We start from the raw sequence: 10902 nt of genomic DNA on the forward strand, positions 1-10902 counted from the left end.
GGGCCCGGGGCGGCGCATGCGCAGTGGCACGGCTGAAGCCGCCTGGCTGCCCGGCTATGGGCAAAGGGCGCCCGCAGGGGTTTCCATGTCTCTGGCGTTTCCTTTCCCAGCCCCGAACCCCCAGCCTGCTGCGAGCCTGAGGGGGAAAGCTGGGGAGGGGCTTTTCAGCAGAGAGGGCAGTGAGAGGACAGGAGGTGATGGTTTTAAACTGAGAGAGGGGAGGTTTAGGTTGGACATCAGGGAGAAATCCTTCACCAAGAGGGTACTGGAACAGGTTGTCCAGGGAGGTTGTTGATGCCCCCATCCCTGGAGGTGTTCAGGGCCAGATTAGATGAGGCTTGTGCAGCCTGGGCTGGTGGGAGGGGTCCCTGCTTATAGCAGGGGGGTTGGAACCTGATAGTCTTGAAGGTCCCTTCCAACCCAAACCATTCCATGATTCTAAAGGAATTGCTTAATATGAGGGTGGTGAGACCCTGGCCCAGGCTGCCCAGAGAAGCTGTGGCTGCCCCATCCCTGGCAGTGTTGAAGGGCAGGTTGGATGGGGCTTGGAGCAGCCTGGGCTGGTGGGGGGTGTCCCTGCCCATGGCAGGGGGGTTGGAATGAGATGATCTTTCAGGTCCCTTCCAACCCAAACCATTCTAGGGTTCTATGACACAACCTTGAGCTTCACTGCGAACGCACACGCAATTCATAGGGGTGATACCCGTTTAAACAGACATTTTCTCCACTAAATCCTGAAGTGCTTTCCAAAGGGCAGTATCCTGAGGAGTGTGCAGAAATGTATGAAATAGGTAGCACGACAGAAATTAATTAAATGGGCAGGATAATAGGGAGATGCTTGGGAAAGCAGGAAGTGCCAAGCGTCAGCTTTTTTCCTATCGAGAGAAGTGTGTGACAGGTTACAAACATGATAAACATACAATCAGTACCTGTTAAGAACAAGGGTGGGATGCAGGAGGTGACCAGGTACAGACAGAGGGACACTCAGCTGCTGCTGGCTAGGGTCAAACACAGGGTGCTTTAAAAGCAGAAGCACATCTGGTTTGATGCAGAGAGCAGCAGGATGCGGGGCTGGGGAACTGGCAGTCCTGCAGTCTTCCAGCTTTTATGAGGCAGCAGGGCTTTTCCCGTGTTTGTGCTCCTGGAAACGAGCACAGAAAAGATGAAAAAGAAGCCTTTTGATGACCCTGGGGAGCAGGAGGAGCTCCAGGCAGCTGAAGGCCAGCCAAGTCAGGCCAGCCACCAGTGCCAGGTCATTTTTACTCACACTCCCCATCGTCTGGCCGGCTGAATTCCCAGGCCCCCTGGCCAAGCGGTCAGAGCCTGGCTTCCCTTCAGCTTCAGGCTGCCACCGCGTGGTGTGACAGGTCACTGCGGCTGTCCACCCCCCAGCACAGGCAGCATCTCCTGCCACACAGGGCAGCCTCCAACCACCGGCCCTCGGAGGCTGCACAGCAGCCGAAAGCAACGCTGGCCGGCACTTCCTCAAGCTCACCGCCTTCATCTTCGGGCAGACACACAGGCAGGTGTTGGCTTTGTGCCCTGGGAAACTCTGAGACACCCTTCCTAACCCAGCTTTGCTCCTGTTTTTGTTCTTGCAGGCTGGGCCGGGGGGAGATGGCAGCCTCTTCCTCATCCTCCTCAGCTGGCGGCGTCAGCGGCAGCTCCGTCACGGGGTCGGGGTTCAGCGTTTCGGACCTGGCACCCCCCCGAAAAGCCCTCTTCACTTACCCCAAAGGAGCTGAGGAGATGCTGGAAGGTGATTGCTCCTGCCCTTTTCCTTCCCCACTCCTCCTGGTGCCCTGGCAGCCCTGCAAGGGAGTTGCCAAGCTTGGCATCCTGCTGCCTGTTCGGACTTGGGTTGGCAAAAGCTGGAGGGAGGGAGGGAGGAAGCACCAGGGCTTGGGCAGGTCCTGAGCAGTCCCAGCTCTCCCACCAGTTGTTCATGAGGAAGTGATTTTTCTGGCCATCACCTGGTTTTTAGCTCCATGACAACACTTCAGACAAGGAAGTGATCTACCTGAAAGGGAACATGACGATGTTAATTGCTCATTGTTAGCTAATCCTTTGATGTTGGGGCAGGAATGACTGTAAAGATAGCTGAGGCAGGAGTATTTTTCTTGGCAAAACATGTTCTGGGATTGGATTTGACTGGGCTGGCACAGGAGGCAGCTTATATCCCTGCTGGCCAGGAAGCAGGAGGCTTTTTTTTTTGCCCTTGGCTCAAGTTGTCATCTCACTGCAGAGGGAGGTTTGTGAGAGGATAAGTCAGGACTAGATTCTTTGAATCCTTTGAGGTGAGCACGTTCCCTTTTTGGGGTCACTCTTGTCAGGGTGTTTCTCTGGAGACACCTGGAGAGGGTCAGGGCTCTGATCCAGGACCATGTTTGGGTGCCCTGCCACCAGCTCAGTCAGGGTTGCCTGCAGGAGGACCCAGGCACGTCACAGCTGCACGTCGTTTTTAGCTCCATGACAACACTTCAGACAAGGAAGTGATCTACCTGAAAGGGAACATGACGATGTTAATTGCTCATTGTTAGCTAATCCTTTGATGTTGGGGCAGGAATGACTGTAAAGATAGCTGAGGCAGGAGTATTTTTCTTGGCAAAACATGTTCTGGGATTGGATTTGACTGGGCTGGCACAGGAGGCAGCTTATATCCCTGCTGGCCAGGAAGCAGGAGGCTTTTTTTTTTGCCCTTGGCTCAAGTTGTCATCTCACTGCAGAGGGAGGTTTGTGAGAGGATAAGTCAGGACTAGATTCTTTGAATCCTTTGAGGTGAGCACGTTCCCTTTTTGGGGTCACTCTTGTCAGGGTGTTTCTCTGGAGACACCTGGAGAGGGTCAGGGCTCTGATCCAGGACCATGTTTGGGTGCCCTGCCACCAGCTCAGTCAGGGTTGCCTGCAGGAGGACCCAGGCACGTCACAGCTGCACGTCCCTGCACTGGCTGAGGGAGGAAGGGCAGGTCCTCCAGATGACAGGGTTAAGCCAAAGTCTGTCTGCTCCTCTTGAACTTCCCATGTCACCACCCCACTCAGTTGACTGTGTGAGCCTGAAGTTCACTGGAGTGGCCCTGCAGCTCAGAGGTGACAGTGTTCCTGTGCCGACAGACGGGGCAGCTGGGAACTGATCACTGCAGCGTTCAAGGACTGTTTTTATTACACATTAGTGCCCATATGCCAGTCTATTGAAGTAATTATGACTAAAGGCTTGCTCATAGAACTTAACGAGCCCTCCAAACAAATTAAAATAATGCAGCACTTTGTGTCAGCAAATAGACAGACAGCTGTTCCTCCTGAGAGCCACTCGGCAGGACAGCCGGGCTGGGGAGTCGCAGGAGAGGGAAGGGCACGTTTGGAAAGAACACAGGGCAGCACCAAAACAGGGTTCCAGCAGCTTGAGAGAGGATGCTCTGAGCCAGGTTTCAGCTTCAGATTAGATTGGCCAGGGCTCTGTTTCTACCTTTTTATGGCATGGAGCTTTTAGTTGATGTTGCTTTGGGCTGACCAGTAACACAGCAGTTTTGTCTTCTCTGGGTGGCAGCAACAACTAAACACCATCCCTGTCACATGAAACTTCCAAGTTAGCTTTTCAGTTCCTGATGGAAAAGGGGATACACCCATTCTTCCATCAGGCAGGTGCTGGTAAGGTAGTAGGCATACCAGCTTCTCCTTCAAAAATCCCCACTACCTGACTGGTTTTTGTTGTTCCTTTAACTTAGCGCTGTTGTTTTTAAATAAACCCGTAGGTTTGGGAGGCTTTTTTAAGCAGGAAGTAGTATAAACTGTGCCAGTACTTGACACACAACTAGCTATGTGTTCCAGATGGATTGATTTTTGAGGCAGTGGTGTGATCCATTCCTGACTTAGATGGCAAGATGCACTTTATCTGAAATCCTTGATGCAGGGGTAGGGGCTAAGCCCGTGGGAAATCATAAAGCGTTATCAGGACACAAGCGCCTGATCCCTGAGGGAATCAAGAGACTGCTGTGATATTGGCTGGCTTCTCCTTAGCTTACCTTCTATGTAGCTGGGACTAAAATTGCTTGACAGGAGGGATGTGACAGGGTATCAGCTGGGGTGTCTCCCAGGTGGCAGAGGAGCCATCCAAAGCCCCGCTGAGGCGCAGGAGAAGGTGTCGGAACAAGGCGCGTGGGGAAACCCACACCTCAAACCTAAAACCAGCAGGTTGGCAGCTCTCAGGTAAGGCTGCTCAGTCTTGAAACTCCCTTTTTTCTTCTGCTTACAGATGGCTCAGAAAGGTTCCTCTGTGAGTCTGTCTTCAGCTATCAGGTGGCATCTACATTAAAGCAAGTGAAACACGGTAAGCGCCGGGCAGGCGGTGGGGGAAAAGCTGACACGGTCTCAGGTGGCAACCACAAAAAAAGCAGAGCAGTCTTTTAAGTCAGCAAATGAATGCTAAGTCAGACTATCGGTGAGGTCTTCTGCAAGCCCCATGCAAAGCCAGGGGAACCCACACAGCCTGGGAGGGAACAGGCTCGTGCCTCCGGGAGGTTGTTTTTCGGTCGCTGCGTTGCTGCGCTGCCTCCACCAGAGGTGGGGCCAGAGGAGGAGGTGATGGGCAGGAAACGCCCACGCTCTGATCTTCTCGGCCCAGCGCTGAGTGTCTCTCTGGCCTCGGGCAGAGACAGTTGATTCCACCTTTGTTTCTCTGCTGAGCCCGGGTGACACCGGCAGGGTCAATCCGGGTTTCCAGAGGTGCTGGGGAGACGGAGGCGGAGGGGCCTGGCGTGGCGTGACGGGGCTGACTCCACTCCCTGCCTCCCCAGGAAAGAACCTTCTGTCTCCTTTGAACTTCTGCTTCCCTCCTGGGGCCTTCTCCCAACGCCCAGCTGCCTGTAGCTGAACGACAGGCTTGCCTGGGTGGCAGCTTGAGTTCTAAAGATGTTGGGCAGAGCTCAGCACCAGATTGTAGCTGCTGTGTTGCTCGAGGGTCACATCCTTTCTAGTCCTCGCCTCTTGTTGTCTCAGACTGGGGAGGTTTCCTGTCCCCTGCTGTCAGGAGGGTCTGGGGGTGTGCAGCAGCTTGCAAGACTGTCATCCTGTATGAATGAACAAAAAGCAAAGCTGGACTTCAGAGCCATTGTTTTCCACAGCCCTGGTGCTTACTGTGGCTGTAGCAACAAGGGGCTGCTGCTCAGCCTGGCACTATGAGAAGCAGCAGGTTTTGAAACTGGTGTGTGAGCACCAGTTACCACCTCCCTGTGAGAAAGGGAGAAGGCTTGAAAAAAAGATCAAGGTCATCATTTTTTTGGCTTGTTTGTTTCTCAGTTCCCAAAAGCACTCGGGTTGCAGGAGGTGGAGTGGGAACAGTCCCTCTTAAAAGCACCCACTGCTGCAGTCAGCATAAATCTTGCACGTTTGATGTCACACCTCTTAAAGGAAGCCAGCTTGTCCTGGGCTGCTTCTCCAAGAGCCCACTGTGGTGTTGACCTTCTGGTGGAGCCAAGAGAAGGGCTGTCTACATCTCTCTACCACCACCACAGCTAACCTAATTGAAAAAGGAGCCTGCATGCCCAGCACACAACCACTTCCAAATAAAGCTGAGGGGAACAAGTTGTCCTGGGGGGTCCCGAGGGAGGCAGCCCATCTCTTTTTGAGGTCCTTAGCCTGCTCTGACTGCAGAGCCTTCCTGCTGCAGCCATCCAGGTCCTCCTCAAAGGACCTTCATTAAAACCAGGAGTTCCTTGTGCTGCACCCAGCTCTGCCCAAGAACTTCTCTGTTCTCCTGCACTATAAATATTTATGCTAAAGAAATGAGCTTCATCCTGTTTTCACCCCCAATAAGCTAATCAGCCTCGTGCTTCCCTGTTAGGACTTGAATTTACACGGCACGGGCAGGGATAGGTAAACACTCATTCAGTGCCAGGTGAGGCAGAAAAGCCTGTCCCTGCTTTCTCCTGGGATCTGCTGCGGTCTCACCATCCTCACAGGGCGTCGTGTGGAGTGAGTTTGGATGCAAAGGGGATGTAGGTGGGGTTTATTCTTCTCTGCTCCCCGTTGACAGCTGGGAATTTGCATCTCATGGAAAGGTTTAATTGCGCTGTCCTTGCAAACCACAGTTACCTTTGAACTTCTTGCAGATCAACAAGTGGCACGGATGGAAAAACTAGCTGGTCTGGTGGAAGAGCTGGAGGCAGATGAGTGGAGGTACAAGCCCATAGAGCAGCTCCTGGGATTCACTCCCTCCTCGGGCTGAGCGTGTCTGGATCACTGCTGTCAGGGAGCAGAAGAAAAACATGCTCTGGCCTGGCTTGAAAACATCCCCACCATTTTATCAGGATGCTGCACCAGCAGGACTGGGCCTTCTCTTCTTTTTTTTGTTCAGTAAAGCTATCAGTAAAATGGAAATGATGGGGCTCTTCAACTCATCTGCAGTGTGGCAGGGCTGGGTGGCTGTAACTTAGAAGGTGGGATCAGTTTTACAGAACTTGGAGAATCACCTTTTTGTTTACAGAGGAGGGAAGACTTAAGAGTGTGGTGGTGGGCAGAGCAACCCAGGAACCCAGCAGGTGGCCAGAGGGCTGGGCAGTGGGGGAGCTGGGAAGCCTGCAGCTTGGCTGCCCAAGCCAGGCCTCTGGAGAGCAGAGGCACACCACTGCTGGAAATGCTCTTCAGCCCTGGCTGCTCTTTTGGGGGATGAACAGGGTGAGAACTGTTCCCAGTCTGTCGTGAGGGGACACATAGTGACACTTTCTCCTCATGTGTTGCTGTTCTCTTTCCATTGCTGTTCCTCTGGTGTCTGCACAGAAAGTGCTGGTCAGACACTGCTCCCTAAGGCAGAAGCTGTATCTTTAATACCCTGGAACTCTTGTTTTCCCTCTTTATGTATCAGATGGTTCTGTGATAATAAATTAATTCTCTCTTTGAAACTGTTTCTCTTTGGAGAGCTTGGGGGGGGGGGTCTCATGAGAGACACAACCAGCTGCTGGGTATGTAACAGGAGGTTTCATGAGCTCAGAGGCAGCTTGGCTGTTAGGCTGGTCAACTTCAGTTCAGTTTAACTTGCTTTACATTCAACAGTGGATTGGTTTAAATCAGATTTTTCATCCTGGTTGAACTCAGCCAGCAGAAAACTCTCCTTTGAATCAATCTGTCCATTTTAAGCATCTTGCTTTACATTTGTACTTCACCCCTGTTTGTGAAGGGAAGTGAGTTGCCATTTTCTGGCATCACCATTTCACCATGTTCATTTTCAGAGCCTCAACACCCCCTTTTTGCTAGCCAGCAGGGCTGTAGGCTCTGTAAACAATCATACAACTTACAGCTCCAGATGCCTAATTATTCCATTTTCAACATCTTCTTTACGAGGCGATTTTTATTTTTACTCCCTATTTCAGCCCAGCCACATCTGGATTCAAACAGCTTCATTTAAATCCATCCCTGTCTTAGTTATGTCACCAGCAAAAAAAAAAAAAACAACTAAGGGGAAAAGGTATGCAGGCACCTTCTGCATTTGTTTCTGCTTGTAATTAGTATCAAAATCATCTTTTTGTGAGCCCCACGCCACCCAAAAGCCAGCCCCAATCTGCAGATAAAGCCCCAGTTCCAGCTCCTCACCCCTGGAAATTCACTGGATGGGTTTCTGAAAGGGTTTCTCACGTAAGGCAACAGCTCAGCAGAGATGTGTCCCACGCTGCCTCCCCCGTGCAGGGCCTGGAAAATCTCCTCCCTGCTCCTGGAGGGCAGCCAGCCCTGGCTCTGCAAGGGCCTCCTGCACAGCAAAGAGCACACCTCGGCCGATGGTGGTCGGTGTGAAACCTCCACCCCAGAGGGGCCTGTTCTGAAAAGAAGGGAGCATTTCAATCCTCAGCTTGTTTGTTTGCTTTGTGTCATCTATTTTTAAGCCAGCTCACACCAGCTACCTCAATTTACCTTGGCCAAACTCACCAAAAATACCCACCCCCCCCATATCAAGAGGTTCCGTGCCGCCCTGCACCCCCTTCCCCACTCCTCATCCCACCCCCTCGCCAACCCTACGTGCAGCCATCAGCATCACCAGCTGCAGAACCAGCTTTTTACTGCTCAAAGTGAAACTTTTCCACTCCCCCAGCCCTCCAGGAGTGTATGTGTGTGTGTGTAGGATTGGTGTCTGCAGCTGTGCCAAGGGGATGCACTGCCCAAACGTTCCCCACAAGTGGGACCCAGATTTCCCCCCCCCCCCCTTCCTTGTTTTCCAGCTGTTTCCAGGAGCTAGAGCAGGGAACAGCCCGGCTCCGTGCCCTACATGGCTTGTTTGTATGTGAGCCCAGCACCAAAATAGACACATGTGTGAGAGCCATTGAGAGGAAGTGAAAAGTTCAGCCTGTACAGTACGACGAAGGCACAAACATGTTGTTGGCCCTTCCCTCCTCCCGCTCAGTAAACACTTTATGTAAGGCAGCACCAACCAGAGGGATTGCAGCCTGGCGAGATGAAAAAACACAACACAACCCTCCTCCCAGCACAGGTTTGAAGCCTGGAAACTCCCCAGCTGCCCCATTGCTGCTCGGTGGGGCAGAGTGGGTAATAATTCCCCTCCCTGGGGGGTTTGAAGCAGCGTCCCCATCATCTCCAGGGTCTCTCTGCAGCATTGCCAGGGAGGTTTGGAAGCTGCAGCTGGAGGAGCCGGGGGAAGGGAGCTCATCAACTGGGAGCAAAAGTTGACAGAGGAAGGGGAGGGAAAGTTAAAAAAAAAAAAAAAAGCAGCACAAGCTGAACAAAAAGACCTGCCCTCTTTATGTATCAGATGGTTCTGTGATAATAAATTAATTCTCTCTTTGAAACTGTTTCTCTTTGGAGAGCTTGGGGGGGGGGGTCTCATGAGAGACACAACCAGCTGCTGGGTATGTAACAGGAGGTTTCATGAGCTCAGAGGCAGCTTGGCTGTTAGGCTGGTCAACTTCAGTTCAGTTTAACTTGCTTTACATTCAACAGTGGATTGGTTTAAATCAGATTTTTCATCCTGGTTGAACTCAGCCAGCAGAAAACTCTCCTTTGAATCAATCTGTCCATTTTAAGCATCTTGCTTTACATTTGTACTTCACCCCTGTTTGTGAAGGGAAGTGAGTTGCCATTTTCTGGCATCACCATTTCACCATGTTCATTTTCAGAGCCTCAACACCCCCTTTTTGCTAGCCAGCAGGGCTGTAGGCTCTGTAAACAATCATACAACTTACAGCTCCAGATGCCTAATTATTCCATTTTCAACATCTTCTTTACGAGGCGATTTTTATTTTTACTCCCTATTTCAGCCCAGCCACATCTGGATTCAAACAGCTTCATTTAAATCCATCCCTGTCTTAGTTATGTCACCAGCAAAAAAAAAAAAAACAACTAAGGGGAAAAGGTATGCAGGCACCTTCTGCATTTGTTTCTGCTTGTAATTAGTATCAAAATCATCTTTTTGTGAGCCCCACGCCACCCAAAAGCCAGCCCCAATCTGCAGATAAAGCCCCAGTTCCAGCTCCTCACCCCTGGAAATTCACTGGATGGGTTTCTGAAAGGGTTTCTCACGTAAGGCAACAGCTCAGCAGAGATGTGTCCCACGCTGCCTCCCCCGTGCAGGGCCTGGAAAATCTCCTCCCTGCTCCTGGAGGGCAGCCAGCCCTGGCTCTGCAAGGGCCTCCTGCACAGCAAAGAGCACACCTCGGCCGATGGTGGTCGGTGTGAAACCTCCACCCCAGAGGGGCCTGTTCTGAAAAGAAGGGAGCATTTCAATCCTCAGCTTGTTTGTTTGCTTTGTGTCATCTATTTTTAAGCCAGCTCACACCAGCTACCTCAATTTACCTTGGCCAAACTCACCAAAAATACCCACCCCCCCCATATCAAGAGGTTCCGTGCCACCCTGCACCCCCTTCCCCACTCCTCATCCCACCCCCTCGCCAACCCTACGTGCAGCCATCAGCATCACCAGCTGCAGAACCAGCTTTTTACTGCTCAAAGTGAAACTTTTCCACTCCCCCAGCCCTCCAGGAGTGTATGTGTGTGTGTGTAGGATTGGTGTCTGCAGCTGTGCCAAGGGGATGCACTGCCCAAACGTTCCCCACAAGTGGGACCCAGATTTCCCCCCCCCCCCCTTCCTTGTTTTCCAACTGTTTCCAGGAGCTAGAGCAGGGAACAGCCCGGCTCCGTGCCCTACATGGCTTGTTTGTATGTGAGCCCAGCACCAAAATAGACACATGTGTGAGAGCCATTGAGAGGAAGTGAAAAGTTCAGCCTGTACAGTACGACGAAGGCACAAACATGTTGTTGGCCCTTCCCTCCTCCCGCTCAGTAAACACTTTATGTAAGGCAGCACCAACCAGAGGGATTGCAGCCTGGCGAGATGAAAAAACACAACACAACCCTCCTCCCAGCACAGGTTTGAAGCCTGGAAACTCCCCAGCTGCCCCATTGCTGCTCGGTGGGGCAGAGTGGGTAATAATTCCCCTCCCTGGGGGGTTTGAAGCAGCGTCCCCATCATCTCCAGGGTCTCTCTGCAGCATTGCCAGGGAGGTTTGGAAGCTGCAGCTGGAGGAGCCGGGGGAAGGGAGCTCATCAACTGGGAGCAAAAGTTGACAGAGGAAGGGGAGGGAAAGTTAAAAAAAAAAAAAAAAGCAGCGGCAGCTGAACAAAGAGTCCTGTTCAGGGCTGCTGGTTGGTTTTCCTGCGGCTGCTCGCGGCAGAACGTTCTGTCCCGGCTCACACCTCCCCTCCCCACGGCTCCTCGCCCCGCTGGCTGCGGCCCCAGCCCTGGGGTTGGTGCCAAGGCACACGCTCGCCCTGCTGCCTTGGCCAAAACATCCCTCCTCCTGCCACCCGGGATGTGGGAGAGCAGGGCAGCCACCCTGGCAGCCCCCCAAAAAAACACTGGCTCACGGCTTTGACCTGCAAAAGCGTCCACAGGGAGGGGTTGGGGGG

At 52.4% G+C, this 10902-nt stretch overlaps 1 protein-coding gene across 2 annotated transcripts; it reads left to right on the forward strand.

The window, feature by feature from the left end:
• The first annotated feature begins 1599 nt into the window (after window positions 1-1599).
• Window positions 1600-6326, forward strand: ANAPC16 (anaphase promoting complex subunit 16). Of its 2 annotated transcripts, XM_009996390.1 has the most exons (3): window positions 1600-1759; window positions 4250-4324; window positions 6105-6326. In XM_009996390.1, exons 1-3 carry the CDS (start codon window positions 1618-1620, stop codon window positions 6218-6220), a joined length of 333 nt encoding a protein of 110 aa, XP_009994692.1. In that variant the 5' UTR covers window positions 1600-1617; the 3' UTR covers window positions 6221-6326. The 2 variants fall into 2 exon arrangements, with proteins under 2 accessions (XP_009994692.1, XP_009994691.1); XM_009996389.1 differs by lacking the exon at window positions 4250-4324 and having other exon boundaries at window positions 1618-1759; window positions 6105-6220.
• The last annotated feature ends 4576 nt before the right edge of the window (window positions 6327-10902 follow it).

This window comes from Chaetura pelagica, unplaced genomic scaffold (genome assembly GCF_000747805.2).
Source record: "Chaetura pelagica isolate M959 unplaced genomic scaffold, ChaPel_1.0 scaffold464, whole genome shotgun sequence".
Taxonomy (NCBI): Eukaryota; Metazoa; Chordata; class Aves; order Apodiformes; family Apodidae; genus Chaetura; species Chaetura pelagica.

What these genes read in the sequence shown, in the direction of transcription:
- ANAPC16 (XM_009996390.1), top strand. Translation starts at nt 1,618, where the DNA reads ATGGCAGCCTCTTCCTCATCCTCCTCAGCTGGCGGCGTCAGCGGCAGC. An exon ending in AGCTGAGGAGATGCTGGAAG is followed by an intron (nt 1,760 to 4,249) that starts GTGATTGCTCCT and finishes TTCTGCTTACAG; the next exon opens with ATGGCTCAGAAAGGTTCCTC. An exon ending in ATTAAAGCAAGTGAAACACG is followed by an intron (nt 4,325 to 6,104) that starts GTAAGCGCCGGG and finishes AACTTCTTGCAG; the next exon opens with ATCAACAAGTGGCACGGATG.